This window comes from Prionailurus bengalensis, chromosome X (assembly GCF_016509475.1).
Source record: "Prionailurus bengalensis isolate Pbe53 chromosome X, Fcat_Pben_1.1_paternal_pri, whole genome shotgun sequence".
Classification (NCBI taxonomy): domain Eukaryota; kingdom Metazoa; phylum Chordata; class Mammalia; order Carnivora; family Felidae; genus Prionailurus; species Prionailurus bengalensis.
In genome coordinates, this window is record NC_057361.1 from 89,422,882 (window position 1) to 89,446,569 (window position 23,688).

General features: G+C 37.8%; 2 protein-coding genes across 9 annotated transcripts in view; one reads left to right on the forward strand and one right to left on the reverse strand.

Annotated features, from left to right (window-relative positions):
- The window catches only part of COL4A6 (collagen type IV alpha 6 chain), a 316,646-nt gene extending 304,726 nt beyond the window's left edge, over positions 1 to 11,920 (reverse strand). For 3 of the 4 annotated variants that reach the window (XM_043570640.1, XM_043570639.1, XM_043570638.1), the window contains exons 1-2: positions 11,647 to 11,919; positions 11,401 to 11,452 (exon numbers count right to left, since the gene is read on the reverse strand). In XM_043570640.1, coding sequence (XP_043426575.1) covers positions 11,401 to 11,452; positions 11,647 to 11,657 — 63 coding nt within the window. In that variant the 5' untranslated portion in view covers positions 11,658 to 11,919. Of the gene's footprint in view, positions 1 to 11,400; positions 11,453 to 11,646 lie in introns of all 4 variants that reach the window. The other variant, XM_043570641.1, reaches the window with a different exon arrangement.
- A 1,446-nt stretch (positions 11,921 to 13,366) lies between these two features.
- COL4A5 (collagen type IV alpha 5 chain) overlaps positions 13,367 to 23,688 on the forward strand; it is a 236,518-nt gene continuing 226,196 nt past the window's right edge. For 2 of the 5 annotated variants that reach the window (XM_043570929.1, XM_043570928.1), the window contains exon 1: positions 13,368 to 13,804. In XM_043570929.1, coding sequence (XP_043426864.1) covers positions 13,724 to 13,804 — 81 coding nt within the window. In that variant the 5' untranslated portion in view covers positions 13,368 to 13,723. Of the gene's footprint in view, positions 13,805 to 23,688 lie in introns of all 5 variants that reach the window. The other 3 variants (XM_043570927.1, XM_043570930.1, XM_043570931.1) reach the window with 2 other exon arrangements.

The window sequence follows — 23,688 nt, forward strand, 5'->3', positions numbered from 1 at the left end:
GGGCCACAGAGGTAGAGGACTTTGGAGAAACTGGAACCAGTGTAACAATTCTACCTCCTCTTCTCCCCTAGGAAGCTTGAGAAAGGAATTCAACAAATAATTAAGCAATTTTCTCTAAAATGTCCCATCAAATGTGTTCACTACTCATTCCTAGCACACAGGAAGTCACAGTGAGTGATCAGAGAAGAATAACAATAGTAATAATTTTACAGCTGTTAATATATTTAGTGAATGGTCCTCAGGCCATAGTTTGTTCTGGAGTCTATATTTGAGCCCAGGAACTTCTGGCTCCAGATTTGGAGTTTTCTATTTTTTGACCACACTATAATCCATAAAGGAAAAAAAAAATTAGGAAGTAGACCTCCAGACTTAGGCATGGAACACAAAAAGAGCTTGAGAAAAGACACATACGGCATCCCTAAATTTTATAAACCTGGAATGGGCAGATTTGTGCCACAGATTTGAGCCCACCATGCATGAAGTGTTTGTCAGTGCTGAACACAGAGTAGGTGGCCAGCAATAACTATGATGCCTATCATCCTCCATCTAGGGAAATACACCTTACCACAGGTATTAGGTAAATGCTCTGCGGAGTCAGGGAGCCAACAAGAGCGCAGGGAATGTCTAGCTCTTTCCTATTCCTCCAGCCTCCTCTTACACCATCCTTGCCGACCTCCCTCCACTTCTCCGACCCCCACACTCCAGCCACCCTGGCTTAGTACTTGCCATGGCCCTTCAAACGACAGGGATGACTACAGTGTTTGGCACATAGTAGGCACTAAATAAATACCATTTTGAAGGAAGGGAAGAAGGAAAAACAAGGAGAGACAGAAGGATAGAAAGGAGTCGTTTCAGAAAAATATTCACTGAAGTGGGCCTTAAGGGAAGAATAATATGTCCATCTGCAGAGACAGGAGGAAAGCAGGGGATGAGAAAAGAAGGGTGTTTCAAACAAGAAAAGCAGGAGGAGTGACTATGCATGGCATGTTGAGCCAACATCAAAAGTATAACTGTGATCTAAACATCAGTTCTAGAACAATAACAGCAGATGGAATCAAATGGGTAGGCAGGGCCAGATGATGATGGGTATAAGGAGCTTTCACAAACGTTGGAGTGGTAAGATCATATTTGTGTTTTAGAATAAGGCCTTTGCTTGCAGAGAGGATGGATATCAGGAAAGAAGGTAGGAGGCAGCGGAAGACTGAAACCAGAACAGTCAGGTCTGTTGTAGGAGTCCAGATAAGAGACAATAAAATGCCTGAATTAGAGAGACAGCACCGTATAGTGGGTTTTAACCCAAATGCTGCCATTCGCTGGATGTGTGATCTTGGATAAATCAGTTAATCCCTCTGGGCTGAAAATATTTGCCCTGTATATTTCACGGGGTCACTGTGAGCAGCTGATAAAATAATATTGAGAAAATACTTTTAAACTTAAAGCACTAGAAATTATATGTCACTTTTAATGTGGTAGAAGAGGGAAAAAGAGATAAGGGGGACAACTGAGAAACAGAGCCAATCTTCCAGACATACAGTCTGTGGAGGAGAGAGTCTACTTTGACATCTCCCTTTTTCTCACCTTGTCATGTATCAGTTGTCAAAATTGGGGAATCCTTTTTTAGTTTTCCCTCAAGAATAAAAGAAATCAAGAATGCCTACAGGGGGGACAGAAGGAGAATTCAGCACATATGTTGTGAATGGTAATCTCACATATGTTATTTCTTCTAACCACACAGCACTCTCGAGAGGAAGATGTCATTATGCAACTTTTACTGATGACAAAACTGAGTCTCAGGAAGGTAAGTTGAGTTGCCGTAAGTCCCACAGCTAGGAACTGTTAGAGGGCAGAGGCAGAATTCAAACACAAGTCTGATTCCAGAGTCTTTTCTCTTCACTGTTACACTATTGAAAAAGATTGCTATTTTGCCATCAAAGCAATTGTTATTAGAGTTAACACTAGTAACTGTTAAGGTAGACAAGGAAAAGGCAGTTGTTGCAGGCCATTAGGAATAAATCTGCTTACTCGTTTGAAAGTCACTTGTTGATCACCCACTATATGGTTGGCGGTATCCTGGACATTGTATATACAAGGCTGAACAGGGCAACACAGACAAGTAAGCACAGGACTTTCACGACTACATGGCAGGGGCTACAAGGAGGCCCAAAGAACCTTGGAATCTGGGGGGAAGAAAGAACACTTTCTTTCTGAAGAGGTCTGGGATGGTTTCATAGAAAAAATAACATTTTATCTGAGTATTAAAGATTGAGTAGGAGTTCCCTAGGTAGAGGAGAAAGTGTAAATAATGGAGCAAGACATTCCAAGTAAGGAGGACAACATGTGTAAAAGCAAAGAGATAGGAAATAGAGAGTTCAGTCTGAATGAAGTGTAATGTACACTATGAGCTAGAGAAGGAGGGTTGGCAAGAAAAAAAAACACACAGACATGAGGCTAGAATGGTAGTTGGGGCCAGATAATGAAGGCCCTTAAATGTGCTAATCTAGGGAGTATGTATTTTAATACTGCAAGAAACGAGAAACCAACAAAGGTTTGAAATGAGGAGATAACGTAATTGTATTTGCTGTTAGTAAAATAACTCTGGTGGCAGTGCACAGATTAGAATGAAGTCAGGAGGTAGAAAAACTAGTTAAGAGGCTATTGATACATGATGATGAGATTTGTAACCAATAGAATATGAATGGAATAGCTAGATTCTACAGATTTTTGGTAAAACTAGTGGAGCTTGGTGAGAAGGATGGAGATAATGGGAGTTAGTGGCTGATTCTATAGTTTCTTGCTTGAAACTGGGTAAATAGTGATATTTCACAAAGATAGAAAAGAGAGAGAACAGCAGGTTGGAGTGTCATGGAAAGGATTGGAAAACAGTTTCATTTTTGGATACATTGTGCTGGGGCAATAGAAAATAATAATAGCTGGCATTGGTTGAGTGCTCTAGGCACTGTTTTAAGTGTTTTGTATGTATCAACGAATTGATATCCAAGTACAAGGGCTTACTAGGTAATTGGAAATATAGGTTTGGAACTCAAAAGACATGTCTAAGTTGGAAATATAAATTGATAGTCATCAATGTATAGGAGTCATAGTTAAAACTGTTGACGCAAGAAGAAGGCAAAGGATAAAATGCTGAGGAAAAAAAGCACCATTTTAGGACCAGAGAGTAATGAAGATTATAAGCTCTATGACAGCAAAGATCAGATCAGACTTGTTCATCACTGTGTCATCCGAGCCTGAGATACTATTTAGAATATAGTGCTTGCTCAGTAAAAAATGTTGAATGAATCAAATAAAAATATCTGAGAAGTACAAGGATAAATAATGAGACATAGTGTCTTGAAAGTTAAAAAAGTAAAGGTAGTTTCAGAATGATTGGAAAATGCCCAACACTACAGTAGAGAGATCAGACTTGTGGTTGCCAGAGGCAGAGGATGGGGGGAAGGAGAATTGGAAGAAGGTGTTCAAAAGGTATAAACTTCCAGTTTTAAGGTAAATAAGTACTAGGGATGTAATGTACACACGATGACTACAGCTAACGTTGCTGTATGGTATATAGGAAAGATGTTAAGAGAGTAATTCCTGAGAGTTTTCATCACAAGGAGAAAAACTTTTTCCCCTTTTTTCTTTTTATTGTATCTATATGGGAAGATGTATGTTTGCTAAACCTATTGTGATAATCTTTTCACAATACATATAAATCAAACCATCATGCTGTATGACTTAAATTTATACAGTGATGTATGCCAGTTATTTCTCAATAAAACTGGAGGAAAACCCAATAGATAAGTCAGATAGAATGGGGACTGACAAGAATCCACTGGGCTTGGTAGTTAGGCAGCTATTAGTAACTTGAAAGACAGCAATTTTGGTGGAATAGCCTCAGTCTAGACTGTAATAGGCTTAGAGGTAAATGGTTGTGGAAGAACAGTAGACAATAACCAGAAGTTTGGTGGCAATATGACTGAGAAGGTTAGAGTGATGGAGAAAAATAAAGCTATGTTTTTAATTATTTTTTTTATAATGGAGGAGACATTATAGTAGAACAGAAAAGAAATCCTAGGAGAGGGAATAATTAAAGATGGTAAGAGAGTGGATAATTGCTCTTAGCTAATTTTCCCATCACTGTTTTCCTTTGAGCATGTTTATCAGGTCTTTTATGTACATTTAATCAGATTTTAAAACAAGTTAGAGCCCTATGATCTACCTCACTGGGACATATAGTCAGCTTAAAAGGACTTGATAGTTTAATATAACATGGCACTTTCCTAATAAGTTCTTTCTATATGTGTATGTTCTGTCATCCATACAGAATAGGACAAGTCTATACTCCAAGCATGGTGGTGAAATTATGAAACTATTCACATAATTGGGGCAAGTAAAAACTAATACATATTGACAATTGATATTGATCTATTTGTTTCATTCTTTAAAAATTTTTATTCAATTTATGAAACTAAAAAAAAAACAGTTCACCCATTTCTCCCATCCCCTACTCCCTGCCTCTTGCAATCACCAATCTGTTCTCTATATCTATGAGCTTGTTTTTTCTTTTTTTAGATTTCACATATAAGATTGATTATATGATATTTGTCTCTCTCTGTGTGACTTATTTCACTTAGCATAATGTCCTTGAGGTCCATCCATGTTTTGGCAAATGGCAAAATTTCATTCTTTTTTGGGTTAATAATATTCCACTGTGTGTGGGTGTGTAGCAAATTCTTTATCCATTCATCTATCAATGAATAATTAAGTTGTTTGCATGTCTTGGCTATTGTAAATAATGCTGCAATGAATATGGGGGTGTGTATATCTCTTCAAATTGTTTTTTGTTTGTTTGTTTGTTTGTTTTCTTTGAATAAATACCCAGAAGTAGAATTGTTGGATCACATGGTAGCTCTATTTTTAATTTTTTGAGGAACTTCCATACTGTTTTCCATAGTGGTCCCACCAATTTACATTCCTACTAACAGTGCATAAGGTTTTCTTTTCTCCACACCTTCACCAACACCTGTTATCACTGTCTTTTTGATGCTAGCTATTCCAACATGTGTGAAGTGATATCTCACTGTGGTTTTGATATGCATTTCTCTGAAGATTAATGATATTGAACACATTTTAATGTACTTGTTGGCTATCTGTATGTCTTTTTTGGAAAAATGTCTATTTAGATCCTCTGCTCATTTTTAATAGGTCTGCTTTTTTTCTTGCTATTGAGTTGTATGAATTTTTTGTATATTTTAGATATTAGCCTGTTACAACATATATGATTTGTAATTATTTTCTCCCTTCCAGTAGATTGCCTCTTCATTTTGTTGATGGCTTCTTTTTCTATGCAGAAGCTTTTTTGTTTGATGTAGTGCCACTTATTTATTTTTGGTATCCAATTCATCTTTAAGACCTATGTAAAAGAGCTTATTGCCTATGTTTTCTTCTAGGAGTTTAATGGTTTGGGGTCCTATATTTAAGTGTTTAATGCATGTTGAATTAATTTTTGTTTATGGTCTAAGATAGTGATCCAGTTTCATTGTTTTGCATGTGGCTGTCCAATTTTTCCAACACTATTTATTGAAGAGACTGTCCTTTCCCCATTGTATATTCTTGGCTCCTTTGTCACAAATTAATTGACCATATATACATGAGATTATTTCTGGGCTTTCTGTTTTCTTCCATTGTTCTATGTGTTTTTATGCCAATACCATACTGTTTTAATTACTATAGCTCTGTAATATAGTTTGAAATCAGGGAGTGTGATGCCTCCAGCTTTCTTATTCTTTCTCAAGATTGCTTTGACTATTTGAGATCTTTCATGGTTCCATACAAATTTTAGAATTGTTTGCTCTATTTCTGTGAAAGATACCACAAGAATTTTGATAAGGATTGCACTGAATCTGTGTGTGTTGCTTGAGTAGTGTGAACATTTAAACAATATTAATTTTTGTCTATCCATGAACACAGAATATGTTTTCATTTATTTGTGTCTCCTTCAATTTCTTTCATTAATATCTTACACTTTTCACTGTACAGGTGTTTCACCTTCTTGGTAAACTCATTCGCTGGTATTTTATTATTTTTGATACACTTGTGCATGGCATTGTTTTCTTATTTTCTCTTTCTGATAGTGCTTTAATAGTGTAAAGAAATACAACAGATTTTTTTAGTGTATTAATTTTGTATCCTGCAATTTTACTGAATTTATTAGTTCTAACATTTTTTTTGATGGAATTTTTAGGGGTTTCTATAACAATATCATGTCATCTACAAAAAGTGACAATTTCTTCCTCTCCAGTTTGGATGCCTTTATTTCTTTTTTGCTTAATTGCTCTGGCTAGGACTTACAATATGATGTTGAATTATTTCATTCTTATATTAAGGAAGTAACTAGGGAAACAGCATATTTTGCTCCTGTGATCTGGCTGGATCATAAGATTCTAGTATATAAGGGCATATTTACTGGGGACTCCATGATATGCCTAAAATCTAACAGATTATTTGTATTCGTAGTCAATATAAATGCCCTCATGCCTGAACAAGCCTTAGAAAGTGACAATTTGTTTATTCTAAAATCCAATTGCATAACCAGGGTTTCTTTTTGTAATGTCATAGATTATTTTGGCAGTCTAGTGAAGCCTATGGACTCCTTTTCAGAATAATATTTTTAAATGTATTTGGGGTGCCTGGGTGGCTCAGTCGGTTAAGCGTCCGACTTCAGCTCAGGTCATGATCTCACTCACGGTTTGTGGGTTCAAGTCCTGCATGGGGCTCTGTGCTGGCAGCTCAGTGTCTGGAGCCTGCTTCAGATTCTGTGTCTCCCTCTCTCCCTGTCCCTCCTCAACTCATGCTCTGTCTCTCTCGCTCTCAAAAATGAATAAACATTAAAAAAACTTAAATATATTCAATAAAGCACATGGGATTACAGTGGAAACCAATTATATTGAAATACAATCATCAATAAATATAATAAAACAAATTTGTGATATGTAATTATATATCTGTTTTGTTTTTTTTTTAATTTTTTTTTCAACGTTTTTTATTTTTTATTTTTGGGACAGAGAGAGACAGAGCATGAACGGGGGAGGGGCAGAGAGAGAGGGAGACACAGAATCGGAAGCAGGCTCCAGGCTCTGAGCCATCTGCCCAGAGCCCGACGCGGGGCTCGAACTCCCGGACCGCGAGATTGTGACCTGGCTGAAGTCGGACGCTTAACCGACTGCGCCACCCAGGTGCCCCTATATCTGTTTCTTTAGTAACACATTAAATACTAATATCTAATTCCCCTCCTCTCCTGTCTTGAAATGTTTGTTTTTGATCTGTCAATAATGTAGCCACATTATCAGTTATGTGTTATCCATTCATGTAGTCATTTGAAGATTCCCTTGATGATGTACTCATACATATGTATCAGTATCCCCAGTCATCCCAAGAGATATATTCTAGGTGTACACACACATATACATGTTATATATTGTGATTATTCATAACTATCTGATATAGGTTATTTGCTAGCAAGTATAGCAAAAGACTACTTTAAATTTTCATGCTGAGAAAATGAAAAGACCAACCATCATCCACAGATTGGGAGAAAATATTTGCAAATTATATGTATGGCAAAGGACATGTATCCAGAATATACAAAGAACTCTTACGACTTAATAATAAGAAGACAACCCAATTTTAAAATGGAAAAATATTTAAATAAACATAAATATAAATTTTTCATATGACCCAGCAAATCTATTCCTACATATCTACTCAAGAAGAGTAAATTGTATGTCCACACAAAGATTTGCATGTTAATATTCATAACAGCATTATTCATAATAGCCAAAAACTGGAAAGAGCCCAATGTCTATTAACTGGTGAATGTATAAGCAAAATGGGGTATATCCATAATGAAATACCAATATTAAATGCCAATATCAATAGAGTAAAACACTGATACACGCTACAACATGAATGAGCTTCAAAAACACTATGCTAAGTGAAAGATGCCAAACAAAAGATTACATATTATATGATTCTGTTATATGAAAAGACCCAGAAAAGAAAAATATATAGAGATAAAAAAGTAGATTCATGCTTGCTTGGGGTTAGGGGTGGGAATGGGGATATGACTGGATATGAAGGATCTTACAAAGTGATGAAAATGTTCTAAAACTGGATATGGTGATAGTTGCACAACTTGGCAAATTTACTAAAAATCATTGAATTGTATACATAAAATGGGGTGAATTTATGGTTACAACTTTAAGGAAAGAAGTTTGTATTTCAATCACACTTTGATTTGAATGTGGCTAAAGGCATTTTGCCTATGCTCTTTGCAGAAGGGAATAGCCAGACGTATATTTTCTCCCCTTTGCATCTTCTCCACCCAAATGATTCTCATTAGGCTTTGACTTCAAATATACTTGCTTGTATTAGAGCTACCCATGAAAGCAGATTTAGGGTAAAGTGGGACAAAAAAAATAAGGACCCTGACTACTTTGGGCGCATATTTTAACTGTTGGTCATGTTGGCCTATTATGGCGAGACGTGAATCTTTGTAGTCTTTTCTTTAAAACGATGCAGGTACATGCAGATAATAATTTATCATTAGGTATCTTATCTTTTAAGGAATGTAATGACCACCATTGTCTGAGAAAGTGAAATCCTAGAAAGTTAGAAACTATGTTTAAATAAATCTTTGTGTGCTGTGCCTCAGGAACTTAATAACCAAAACTGATTATGGATATTCTGAAATCCTAGGCTCTATCTCATTCAGATAAATTGTGCCAATATTTCATCTCAATGAAGATCATCATTATTTTATTTTATTTTATTTTATTTTTTTTTTTTCAACGTTTATTTATTTTTGGGACAGAGAGAGACAGAGCATGAACGGGGGAGGGGCAGAGAGAGAGGGAGACACAGAGTCGGAAACAGGCTCCAGGCTCTGAGCCATCAGCCCAGAGCCCGACGCGGGGCTCGAACTCACAGACCGCGAGATCGTGACCTGGCTGAAGTCGGACGCTTAACCGACTGCGCCACCCAGGCGCCCCAAGATCATCATTATTTTAAAAGAAGTTTACAGAAACTCATTCTTTAATCCCAGGTTTTAACATTTAGCTTTCCATCCCTTTAAATAGCACTGCTTTATAAACAAAGAGAACTCAAAAGCACCTAAAAGACCCTATCTCAAATGCTCACCAACATTATGTTATTGGCAACTTAACTCTCACAGTGAACAAATTTTCTTATAGAGAACCACAACTTAGTTCCTTGTCAGCCTAGTTGTAAGTCATTTTTCATTAATGTTAGTCAAACAAGGTACAGAGAATGCAAAGATCTAAGACCACTTGAAAGGTGAAACATCACAAACCCAGAGGATAAACTGGACTTGAGAGGAGGAGATGAGACCATCCAATATAGATGAGAATCCAGTACAAAGAGTAAAAACAAATAAGAAACTTGTCTTCAGAAAAGTCACCTTTTGAGAACTTATCTTGTGACTCTCCTCTTCTTCTTTGCCATTTTCCACAAAATGAAAACAAAATAGCTTTACACTGCCAAAGATATTATGCAGGAGTAAATAGCAGTGAAGGAAGCAGCTCTGGACATAAGCAAGGTTAAAAAAAATATTGTCAGTGTATCTCAAGGTTTATTTTAGTCTTACCAGGGTCACTCACACTGACAGCAGGTGACACTGTAAAACAGTGACACAGAATCTAAAATCCACACACCAAAGCAGTGCTTGATTTTGGAGACATGCTTAAATACTTCTAAGAATTAAGGCATAATCCTTCAGTGACTTTTAAGGAGATCAAGTGATGAGATGCAGTGTTTGGGAAGTCTCCAGCTATCTAGAATGATTTGTTAATGCCTTTTCTCCCAAAGTACACTGAATACAATCAGCTAGAGTCTGAAAATAAAGGTTTTGCTGGAGGGTATGCTGCCCAAGCATAACATTTTTACAAGTGGCAAGATTCCCAAATTGTTAACTAATCAAAACGTGGCATTTTCAATAAATGTAGTATTGAGTCTCAAGGTAACACATAAGTAAACTTGTGTACTGGAGGAATCAGATGGAGAAGTAGGCAGAACCCTAGATCAATACTTCTGTTTACAAAGTTTAGAATTTACTTACATAGGAGCTGATGTTCTGAGTTGGGGGGTGGGGGGGGGTCACAAGATGTTAAAAGTCAAGTATTCTGGCATCATTCTCTTTTCATAAGAGAAATCATTTCACTTCACTCTAATATTTTCTTACAGATATACGCCAGGACAAAGTAATCCTTTTTCCTCCCATAAACTATTAGCCGATTTTATTGGGTTGCATTAAGTATGGCTCTATAAATAGTATTTAAAAACATTTTAAGTATTAAAAATACAGCCAATCATTTTAAATTGTCAAAACCTACAAAGTAAATATTTGGAATATATATTAATCTGTCATCTACATAGTGCGTAACTTTGGCTATTAACAGTTTATTAAGTAGAGCAGTGATATAGTAGTTAATAGTTGGAACAACTTCATATTTGAACTTAACAGCTAACTTTATTTCTGCCAGCATAAACAGCTACTGAGGCTGGAAAACAGCAGCATCTCTGATTATTTGGGTCATTCCACCTTTGGTAAATTATCCTAGTAATTACATTTGAGGTCTCTCCACTTTCTGGGATCCATTAAACTTTTCTTGACCAGATGTCTACAGAAATTCCTCTGCCTGCAGTTCCTAGCTGATTTGATGGATGATATCTAAACAGCCTATAAAATGTTAACTTTTAGATTTTTTTTTCTATTCTAAACACTAACTTTTAACTTTTTGATGACACAGAAAACCAGTGGAAGGAAACATCAGACAGAAATTGAACACCATTAGTGGTATTAGTTCAGTTCAGGTAGTTAAAGAATCCAGATGTTGTCATCTGGTACTGTCAAAGGACTCACAAGCAAATACTTAAGCTTAACTTCCATAATTTTCAGGACACTTTCAATTCCCACTCCTTGTGCTCTCCTCCCACTCTCAAACCTGTGTGCCAATTCATGTTCTTGTAGAGCAGGGAAAATTACATTTCTTCCTCCTTGGAGATAGATGCAGAGAAAGGCATCAGATGTCACTCCTCTTAAGTCGTCTGGGAACAGGCTGGGAAATGTGTGCCTCTTGTGTCTTCTACTTTTATTTTCTCAACCCGCTACGAAGTTTTGGGACAGAAAGATGCCTGAGTCCCAAAGGCATACGTGTGACACTGCGCTATTCCTCTCTAAGAACCCCATTAACTCCCACTAGAAACGAGAGTGATGTGAACTCTACTTCGCAGTGCAACCTTCTGTAACCCCCTAACACAAACACAAGTGGAATGGAGAGGGGGTCAAGGGAGGAAGAGGGAAAGGGGTCAGGAGAAGAGACTCACCGCTCCGGCCAGTTCCTCGGTCAGGCACAACGTAACCAGGAGCAGCCACAACCTGAAACAGGAGGAACGGTGAGTAACATGGGCTCTCTAGGCTCCGGGGTCCTATGTCTGTCCATAGCCCCCGACCCTTTCTTGCTGCCTGCCCCCACTTTCTCTGCAATGACATAAGTACAACTACAGTCCTGGCCCGGCAAAGTAGCTCAAAGTGGAAAAGAGGGAGGGGAGCTCGGGGCAGCAACAGCTCACCCAGGGTGCATGCTTGCGGCTCCTCCGGAGCTGGGTCCCGGGAGACTGCTAAGCGGCTCCACAGCCCAGGCTCATCAGGGCTCCGCTGATGCTCGGCGGCTGCTTCCTTATTCGGGAGGACGGGCTTGGGGGGAGAACTGACTCACTTCGGAAGAAACTAAATTCAGCTTCTAGATAAGACGTGCCCCAAAGGGAAACAGTCAGCGGTGCCCGCTACAACTTGCCGCACTCAAAAGATAGTTCCATACACCAGGAGAGGAAGGAATGGAGGGGAAAGGGGCGGGGCTGTCTGTTGTCAATCATCCCCCCCTACCTTGGGCAGCCGGGCGTCTTTCTCACTTTCAGGCACCTCTGCACATAACATTCCCACGCATCTGCATAGTTTTCATGCACAGGCCCATAGAGACCTATAAGACTAAGATCTAAGCAGCTATGCAGCATACACTTCCATAAACCACTGTTAACAATTACACATAAATAGATTTAGGGCACAGGACTGACTTCTACAAATGGGCACCAAACTGCACTTGCACACTTGGCCCAAATGCATACAACACTCATTCTAATTGATTGTATATACTAAGCTCTAATTGATTGTATACTAAGCTCTTGGGGGTGGCGGTGGTGGTGGTTTCTGGAGTTGGAAATCTAGCCAAAATGGAGTAGAACCTAAGGATGAGAGGGCCCCCATGAATAGGTCCAAAGCCTTGAAAGACTCCCAAGTGACAGATTCTAGGGTCTGAGATAACAGAAATGTTCTGAAGAATTCTTGGGCAAATCTCCGAAAGATCTTCCCAGGAGTCCACACAAAGTATTTTCTGGGCCTGTTGGTACTTTAACCAATCTGTAGATCAGGATTACGAAAGTAATGTTCAAGTCTACTTTATTTGGGAAACATCAGTGCAAATGCCATTAACTCTATATAAACGTTTCCAATTGGTGTTTGTGTTACTTTTAAAGGCAACTGCAAGAAAGTTATTTAATTCCCTGTACTAAATCCTTCTGAAACACAATCGCAATGAGAATCAATACCTTTTACGTTGGTTCAATATAAAAGGTAAAAATTATGGCATTTAGCGATGCAGTTAAATAAAAATATATGACTATATTACAATAACATCCAACCATATGATAATTACTAATATCTCCTGAATGCGCCTCAATCTTAGATGTATATAACACGCATAAAGTCTTCACATACATGTATGTTCATTTTCTTAATTCTTCGGTTATAAGAATATATTTAATAATATAAATATACTTATATAGTTCTAATATTTTCACATATTCTGTTGTATGTAGAAACTGTCTTGCGAGCAGGTGTAAGGCAAAGAGCACCAGCAGCCCTGGGAGCGGCGACCAAAATTTCTTTCTAGCCATTAACAATAAAAGGCACACTTCCTCCAAGATCCATCCGCGAAAAAAAATAGTCCCAGCTAAGGTCTACTTGTAATTGGCTTTGGGGATCTCACGAATGAGAGTGGGACTGGGCAGGGAAGAGTAATGCCAACGGAAGGTGCAAGTGAACAAATAGAAAAGCTTCCCGGTTGGACTTACGGTGCTCGGTCAACTGGCCTGAAAGTTTCCCTCCCCCAAATAACTGAGCGTCACTCCCTCGCAGGTTGCTGGTGCAGGCTAAAGCCGGAGCGGAGTGATCCTCAAATTCCCCAGGGCTGGTGGGGAGGGGGTGGTGCGGGAGGAGAGAGGGAGGAAAGTAGAGCTGTGGGACCTGCGTGAAGAAAAAGTTTGCAAGTCCGGACTGAAGGGAAAAGTGCTCCCGAGAGATCGGCTTTGGGGAGGGGAGGGGGGAGGGAAGGAAAGCTTCTCCTTTTTTCCCCCCCAATTTAAAAAATTTATATATTATTATTATTATTATTTATTATTATTTTTTTTTTACCCCCGCTCAACTCTTAAAAAGCTTTCGTCTCACCTAAGCCCACGGGCACAATTGGGACACTCTCGCTGTCCGTCTCCGACTCCAGCTCTCTCCCCATAAACCCTCAAGATTATGTCAGTTGGTCCGAGCTAGCCAGGGATCTCGTGCGGGTGCTGAAGGAGCTGCGGGAGCCGGAGAAGAATGCAACTGCGTGGAATCAGCCTGGCTGCCGGCTTGTTCTTACTGGCCCTCAGTCTTTGGGGGAAGCCTGCAGAGGCTGCGGTAAGTCCTTCGATCTACCTCCCCCCCTCCATACACCCCCTCCCCTCCCCCCCCCCCCCCCCCCCCCCCCCGTCACCTCACTCTCCCGCAGAAGTTACTTTTTTGTCCCTTTACCTTCCTTTCTCCTCGGCCTTGGCTAGGGAATTCCAGTCTGCCCTTACTTGCTTAGGAAAACAAAAAGCAAACATTATTTACAACGCTGGTAACTCCAGCCTTCTTCAGCCCAGGGGGAGAGGTTTACGTTTAAAAATGGGGCTACTTGCTTTCCAGCGTCTAGCCGCTCGGGGGTCGGAGCGGGGCCGGGGTTGGGGGACGCCGGTGAACAGATCGCCAGGCTCTGGAGGGTATTTGAAACTTTTCCTGCCCACCCTGCGCCCTCGGGGGTTTCCCTGCCTGCCGGCTAACCTTTACACTAGTTGTGCCCAACCCACGCACTCTTTAAACTTGGGCTGTAGTATTAATATTTAGGCTTTTCCGAATCCAGCTGCCATCAAAGTGCTGAGCGCGCCCAGGAAGTGCTTCCCTTTTGCCCCTTCCTTAAGCAGCACGAATCTGCCTTCTCTGGCCGGGAAAGCCTCTGTAGAGACCTAGTTCCCCTTTTGACATTCTTATCGCAAAAGCTCAGGTAACACACCGGAGAAGGAGATCCAGACGGATGGCCTTAGGCTTCAGGTCTTTTTTTTTTTTTTTTTTTTTTTAATTTTAAGTTTTGGGTTTCTGTTTGTTGTTTACTTAAAAAAAAAAAAAAAAAAACTAAGGCACCCAAACAAATGGAGAATTTGCCCATCACCTGTTTAAAGGAAAGGAATTCTCTTTTTCCCCCGGGAATAAGTGTTCTGGTTTAAAGCACAGTGAAGGAGGATGCTCATGTGAAATGACAGAGCGAAAAGTTCCACTTAGTTTTTAGGAATGGAGAATTAAAACCCCAGTATATCTCCTAGAAGGATCTCTGGGTAGTCCCACCCACTTTCTTTCTTTCTGGGGAAGAGGCAGATGTGAAGGAATGAATGGCTTTGTTAAAGAAGTGTTCTCCAGCCTGAAGCCATCATCCTTCATTTCACTTAACCTCTAAAGAATTAAGTATGTGAAAGATTATTTAAAAGTTATATTTGAGTTATCATTAATGTGAGAGAATGGCTTAGGCCTTCACGTGGTTGAGTGACTTGGCACTTTTTTATATATGCAGCTGCTATGTTAGGGCTTATCTGGGTCCACTTTTAAGTTAGCTGTCTGGTTTCTCTATACACTCAGCATACCTTACATTACATTGTCCTTCTTTTATCCTCCAGAAAATGTGTACTCAAGGTATGAAAACTAACTTTCATATTACTCTAAGCACAGCATAATTATGATAGCAAATCTGCTGAAAAACCATGAATATCAAGTATTTGTAACTACATTTGTAATTTTGCCTCCAAAACAATTAGATGACTTAAAATTGCTTTTTGGATGCAGAGCATCTCAATGGGGTAAAATTTTGCCACTCGATAGTGCTTATAGACCTTTAGATGAAACTACAATTGTGTTGTTGAAAATAGTTACTTTTAAAAACATCATGGTGCTTACTGCTTATGGCATTTGGCCAGGGGCAAAGATTTTGTGGATGTTTGATTAAATATTTCAAATTTTTTATGTGACATTGCTATTAGTAAATGTGTACCAGATACCAGTTGTGCAGGTATGTATAACAATTCTATACATCAATTTGTGTTAAATCAATTTATATTAAAAGTGAGATCTCTTTTTATGGTTGACAAAACTTGGGAGCAAGCTTGTTTTCTTGGACTCTTTAATGGTTGAGTGTTCATGAAGTAGTTACAGAAGTTACCATGCAGTTTTTTCTTTTTTCTTTCTATGTAATTTTAAAAGATCATTTTTGTATCCCATTTCTCTGTCATTAGGACACTGTGCCTGTAATAAAGCCAGGGGTTTGGTTTTTCTGCTTCACACATCAATATCCTAGTTAGATGAAATGTTTTTATCTCAAAGATCTGAATGGTATCTTCTCTCCATATTAGTGCAGGGATATTGGTGACCTTCTCCAGAGTAAACTGGATGGTACTGGGGCTGACTGATTATTGGCTGCAGTAGTCTAGTATTGGGACTTTTATATCAGGAAGACCATTGATAACTTAAATTGCTTTCATTTTTCATAGTTAAGTGATTTATCCCTGAAGTCATGCCAAATTGGGATATCACAAGTATGTGGAAGATTTTTTTTAAGTAGAGTGTTTATTAGGTGGAATAGAGTAACTTTTATGTTACTTACCTAGTAGTAAGAGAAAAAGGCAGGTTTAGATTGCAATGGTCATTTGTAGTGGTGAAAATAACATTTTTATGCAAAGGTAATTATACCTGTATTTATTCACTGTCAGTAGGATACACACTTAGATTTATGGATAGTGAGTTTTTTGTGCAGTAGATGGATAGGTTTCTCTAATTTAAATGGACCATCCCTCTTGTGACCAGTGGCAACAACTCATTAAGGGTGGTATTATGGTTTGTGACCAGGAACAGTTTTTCCTGTGAAGTATGCTATGAATTAACTGCTCCATAGGAAGAATTTATTGACACTGTTACCATAGCTTACATTTTTGAGTGTTTACTATGTGCCAAGCACTGTGCTAATATGGTAATGTACATTATCATATTTAATCTTCACAACAGACCTATGAGGTTTATATCATTGTTATCCCCACTTTACAGATCAAGAATCTATGGATCATAGAGGTTAAGTATCTTGCAAAAAAATCACAGAGGTATTAAGTTGGGGAGCTGGAAATGTGAATTGAGACACCTTGACTCCAAATCCTTTACCCTCAATCACTGTACTATACTGCCTCTTTTGTATGTGGTCTGTAAAGATTTATTTGCTCTTCAGAGTGTTTGGATCTCTGCTACTTTTTTTCTTTTTTTTTGGTGGTGGAGACACAAGAGTTGAAAGGGAAATGATAATGGGGATTATATCTCTTCCTGCTGATGTTGGGAGAAGTAGCATGGCATAACGGAAAGAGCTTTGGAGGTAGAGTCATAATAGAGATCAGTTTGATCTCCATATGTAGGTCTACATATAGAGAGATAATTTAAAAGCAATATAGAAGCAATTGCTTGCTGCAGGTTGTATGATTTTATACAATCACATTTTTATATTAACTAACTTTTTAAAGTTAGATTTCTAAAACAACTATAATTTGTGGTGGATGATTATTTTGAGGAAAGATTTGCTTTATCCTTCTTTTAATTAGTTTCCATAATTTTAAGTATACTGAACTTTTCAGGAGCATGTCTATTGTGATAAAACAGGGTATGTGTATATGGTGGCACTCTGCTTAATATGCCCAATTCACATATGTTGTTTTTACCAATTTACTTACCTATCATATCCAATTGTATTTACTCAACTATCTATACAACTTTAGTCTTGTGTATATATTTATGTATGTACCTGTCCTTTGTGTAAGAGTGTGTACATTTTTTTCTGTGTTTTTATCTGGCTTTTGATGTTTGTATATACGACACATAAGACTCTTTACTTGAGTTAACCTTTTTTTTTTAACTTTTTGATGTTATTGATACAGTATTTATTTATTTATTTAATATAATTTATTGTCAAATTGGCTTCCATACAAAACCCAGTGCTCATCTCAACAAGTGCCCTCCTCAGTGCCCTTCACCCACTTTCCCCTCTCCCTCACCCCCCATCAACCCCTCAGTTTGTTCTCTGTATTTAAGAGTCTCTTATGGTTTGCCTCCCTTCCTCTCTGTAACTTTTTTTCCCCTTCTCCTCCCCCATGGTCTTCTGTTAAGTTTCTCAAGATCCAACCTTGATAACTTGATTCATGTTATGTCTGCCAGGTTTATATGCCATAAAGTCACTATTTTGTCCTTTTCATAATTACAAAGTAAGCAGATCTTGTGAGACTGTTTGGGGCGATACTATGAAACAATGTAAATATCCTGTTTCTCATCATACTTGCCTGCTAATTTTAGCATCTATTGAGGATTCTAGCCTGAATAATTATTACTCTGACATTTGCCAAATGGTGATTTTCAGGTTTTAACATTTTCTGCATTTAATAATTGAATTCTAATGTAACAGAACTTTATGTTCTCTGCTATTTATTTATTATCTATTTATTCAGTTATTTAAGGTAGTATGGAATTATGGATATTTGTTTTATTCTATGAGTTATAATGAATTTTGCTATTTTTTTTGGCTGAAGTTACCCCATTTTTGGCTAACAGGAGCCTCTTCTAGTTGGTTCCTGTGTCCTTTCAGTGTGTCCCTATCGTTTTTTGAGCATTGCCTTACATTCTGGTACCACAAGATGTTCCAGCCTCATTTTTCTACTTTCTCTGCCCCAGCCTTGGAATCAGCTGTTTCTCCAGGGAGCTTTGATTCTTTTATTGGATAATGGTATTTAGAGATCAGTGCCTGGGTGCTTGGTGTGCTCATTGCTATTGAGGTGTCATTGCATCTATGTCTTCTCAACAGACAAAACATAGATACATACCCACGTCTATATCTTATTTTTTTACAACCTATCTTTGTATATATATGATTAAACAACATGAATTTGTACTTACATCACTGATTCCAGTCCAAGACCACAGAATAAAAACACATCTTTGATGTTTTCGAATCTCACTGCTTTCTGGTATCTTTCTTCAGACATGTTTCGTGGGCTTTGGAGAGGTCTCATACAGTCTTTAAAAGCTTGGCCTCTGGAGTCAAATTCCTTTATTGGCAAAGGGTGTGAGTGGTACCTATGTCACAGATTGTTTTGAGGATAAAATGAGAAGAGTTATGTATTTAGAATAATACTTGGAAAATAATGAATAAATTAAAGATTTCATTATTGTGATTACAAACTATTGACTTGCCATTTCTTATTGCGTTAACTCTCAAATTTTCTGCCTGATTTTCAGGGTCTAACATTATCTTTCCCCCCATCCAACCTTATTTTTCATTACATTTTATAATATATGTTCTCCATTGTAGCCTAGGTCAGCTTTTCTATAATCTTGATTACTACATACATATTTTGCCTCTCCATTTTGATTAGAGTCCTATCGATCTAAATCTTCACTCAGTTTTCAGTGTGATGTTTATATTCATCCAACAGATATTTATTCAGCAACTTACAAGTATTTAAGAATTGTATTTATGTTGTCTTATTTCCACACTCTTGGATATGTACTGTTCACAAAATCAGTTTGTGCTAGATACTGTGGATAAAACTAAATAAGATAGACAAGTTTCTGGCCTTCATGGAGTTTACATGCTAGTGAGAATAAATAGTCTTTCTCTTAAACTTTCCCTTACTATTATATACCAATGACTGATTTTACACTTCTTTGAACACGCAGTATTTATGCTCTTCCTGTCTAGTATCCAAATATATTTGGTCTTACAAGTATTTTGGTTCATGGGATTTTATCTGTTTTCCCTATTAAATCATAAGCAAGAACTGTATATCTGTTCATTTGTTCAACCAATTTCCATGTTGGTTCTGTCTGATAGCAAAAGTAATACATGTTCAGTATGGGAAACTTGAAAAATACAGAAAATTATAAACAAAATAAAAAACATGTCCACAATTCTACCAATAGCATAGAAATAACCTCTATTGTTGTTTTGATGATTTTCCTTCTTATGTATCTAATCTTTTCTTAAAAGAGTATATTGGTTAAAATTTTTAAAAGCTGGAATTACTTTATATATAGTTTTATAACTTAATGCTTTTTCACTTATCAAGCATTTCCCCATGTTATTAAAATTCTTCCTTTAAAGATACTAGTTTTAAATGGCTGTATACAATTTATATTTATAAACACCACAATTAATTTACCTATTCACTTTTATAGAATATATATATATTTTTAAGTTTATTTATTTATTTATTTTGATAGAGAGAGAGTGCAAGCAGGAGAGGGGCAGAAGGAAAGGGAGAGAGAGAATCCCAAGCAGGCTCCATGCCCTCCGGTGCAGAGCCCAACATACAGCTTTATCCCATGAACTGAGCGATCATGACCTGAGCCAAAATCAAGAGTCTGATGCTTAACTGACTGAGCCACCCATGTACCTCTATATAATACTTTCTAAATGCTTATGTATTTATTTTGAGGGGGGGGGGGAGAGTGGCTGCGTATGCACGCATGAGGGAGAGGGGCTGAGATAAAGAATCCTAAGCAGCCTAGTGCTATCAGCACAGAGCCGGACTCTTTGGGGTATGATCTCAACAACATGAGATCATGATCTGAGCCAAAATCAAGAGTCGGAATCTTAACCGACTGAGCCACCCAGGCACGCCAGAATATTTTTTAAAAGATTTTTAAAAAGTAATCTTGCCATTTGGAACTATGTGGATGGAACTAGAGGGTATTATGCTAAGCAAAATTAGTCAGAGAAAGACAAATATCATATGACTTCACTCATATGAGGAATTTAAGATACAAAACAGATGAACATAAGGGAAGGGAAGCAAAAATAATATAAAAACAGGGAGGAGGACAAAACATAAGAGACTCTTAAATACAGAGAACAAACAGGGTTGCTGGAGGGGTTTTGGGGGGGGGATAGGCTAAATGGGTAAGGGGCATTAAGGAATCTACTCCTGAAATCATTGTTGCACTATATGCTAACTAACCTGTAAATTAAAAGAAAAAAAAATCTCTATGCCCAATGTGGGGCTCAAACTCACAACCCTGAAGATCAAGAACCGCATGTTCTACTGACTGAGCCAGACAGGTATCCGTATAGAATATATCTTTAAATTTCAAGTTTGTAAAGCCATTGTAAGAAAAACTGCCGTGAACAATTCTTATTCCATATTTTGTATTATTTTTTTAGTACTTCCTCCTTTATGGGGAATTAGTGGGTTAGAGGCCATAAGTATTTTCAGAGTCTTTGGTATATATAGTAGACTCTGACATTTAGAAAAATGACATTAACAGATAAATTATGATAGCTAACTTTTTTTAGTAGTTCCTGTGTTATACCCTATTAGATAGGTAATACTCTTTCCATTTTTATGTACAAGGAATCTGAGGCCCACAAGGTAGTTAAATAACTTGTCTAAGGTCATGCAGTTGGTAAGTGATTGGGCCAAGATTTGAACTGGAATGGTCTGGTTCTAGAGCCTGCTCATGAGATTTTCCTCAGTTCCTATTTAATACGTTATAGATAATACAGAAAAGTAAAGTCATGCTGAAAAGTTGAATAATTCCCACTGCCCTGCCCATAGTCCTGTCCTGCGGTTGGTCACTTAACTTGATTTTAAAGATACACTCACCACTGGCCCATCCTTTGATAACTCTTTACTATAATTGCCTAGGCCATCCATCTTCAAGGGCCTAAATTTTAATTTTGTGAACCATACATTCCTGTACATCTCTCCCCTGGACAGAAGGTGGAGGCTGCCCTCCATGAATAACTCCCCTACTGACTTCTTCCTAGCCATAGCAAGGGTATAACATACCTCAAACCCATTGATATCCCTCCTTCCCTAGGAGAATTTTGGAATGCGACTGAAGTGGGAGCCCCTTCTGCTCTCCTTCCCCACCCTCTTCACCAGCCCTGACCCGTAGCTGCCTATGATGTGTGCACTTAAATGGCCATGTCTTTGTCTAGTTCTGTCCTTTGCTTTCATCTTTCCTTTAGTGTTACTCCAGGACCTTCCCCCCCCATTAATTGCTAATCTATTTTTCCCACTTTGGGTTGATGCTATTCCAGCCCCCATCTCCTCTTTTAGAAACAAACTTGTAAGTATATATGAGATCAGAGATCCCCCATCCATTTTGTACCACTCCCACTTTACCTTCTTGTGTTTCCTCACTAGTGAAGAGACTTTATTGCCTTTATGCCAGCCTTGTAGCTTGTGCAATTCAAATGTATTCCTCTGTAAAATCACAAACTGTTGTGCATTATGGCTTTTCCAGGTGGCATTTGAATAGCTAAACTTTAAGTTTCCGAATGACAGAGATCTGCTCTTGCCAAATTACTTTCCAGAATGGTCTTACCAATTATACTCCTATCAGTAGTGTATAAGAGTGCCTATGAGACAACCTTAATCATTTTTTTCTATCTAGTAGAGTGACTATGGAATTGATGCTCAATTGATTGCCAGTTGGTTGGTTGATTTGGTCCTATCCTCTAATGATTTTCTTTTTAAAATGTAATGATTCCATTATCTCATCCCCTTCTGACAATAGCAACTATGGAACAGAAGTAATTTTTGAAAATATATTCTCTCTAATTAACATTATAAATGAACCACCCAGCCACTTAACTAAATCTTGATTACAAAGATTTGTTTTTAATAGCAGTATTTCTTGAGGTTTTTTGGAGAGGTATCTTTAGTGTGATCTCTGATACATAGGCTCCTTTAATTTTAACAAACCAGATTCTCATTTTATGCATCAGTGCTTGAGTTTATTTACCTTCATAATCTATCCAGGTCCAACTGCCCTTTGTTCCTTTAGCAGCTTCTGCTGGCCTTTAACCAAAAGTGTAGTCTGCAATGGTACTTGCTGCCCTGTTGAAATGAGAATCTTAAATCCCTTGCTATTTGCTAACCAAAGCCAACCAAAGGCAAATGTTATAAAGGAAACAAGCTTTCGCTAAATTTAATTTTTAACTTACTTTTTAATTTTACTGAATCCGATGTAAACATTACATTTACTTATTAACTTGGTGACTTAAGCACCATTTATGAGCAAGTGCTAGTCAGGTTAATGGAATTGGTTTTATGACAGTGAGTACTAAAATAGGACTGTAAGAAATTCTGTTGGCATTTATATCATCTTATAATTCAGTCAAATAACACTCTTCCTATATGTTATGAGAAATGGCTGATTTGCATCCAAAATTTCTTATAGTACATATGACATTAACGGGATAGGGAAGGAGATTTTGGAACTTTGGGAGGGAAATGGTACTAAGAATCTGACACTAGTGAGATTGTTTAGTGTATTCTGCATTTTGAGCTCTCTAGGACTTTGATAAAGGAAGAGAGGTCCTTCTCTGTCCATAATCTCATCTTTTAATTGATGTCGTAAAACATTTCTGTATATGAAGGATAGACATAATAGTGTCTTTATATGAGATAAGGGTTTTTCTGTTCCAAGTGGTAGAAAACACCAGTTCAATGGTCTCAACAATAAAGGCAAATTTTAGCTCACTTCACAAGAAGTTTTGAAGTAGAATATCTCCAAGGTTAATTAATTCAGCCAAATAATGACTTAGGTTCTTTCCACTTTCTGTTTTGCCATACTCTGCCTATCAGCTTACTCTCAGATTAGTTCCCTTCATACTAGCAGGATGGCTGCTGCAGTTCCAGAGAGCACATGCAGACACCGCAATGACCAGTAAAGAAGAGTATGAACTGTTTGTTCATTTGTGTCCTTTTTTTTCAGTACTGAAAACTTTCTCAAGAGTCCCATACCTCCACTCTGAAAACACCCCTTATATCTCATTGGTTAGAATTGTTTTATATGGATATATTTATACCAGTACATTGGCAAATGAAGGACCATAAAAGTAGAGTTAGACCAGTGACTTAACCACCCCCCTCCCCCAAAGCACATTGGTGCCTGGAAAAGTTGGAGAGTGGGAAAATCTAAATGAAATCAAGGTTAGTTTAGCAAGGAAGAAATAGGTCCTGTTCCATGACCTCATGAGCATGTCCTTACAAATAGCAGATTTGTAAGAAATTGATGTATTTGTTAAATGTAAGATGTATCACTTAATAGAGAAACTAATGTTTTGTAGAGTTGTACAAATGGAAGATGGTGACTATTTACATAATTCTAGACATTTTAGAGCTAGAGGTACATTTAAAGATCTTTCAGGTCAGTGGTTTCAAAGTGTGCCTTTTTCACTG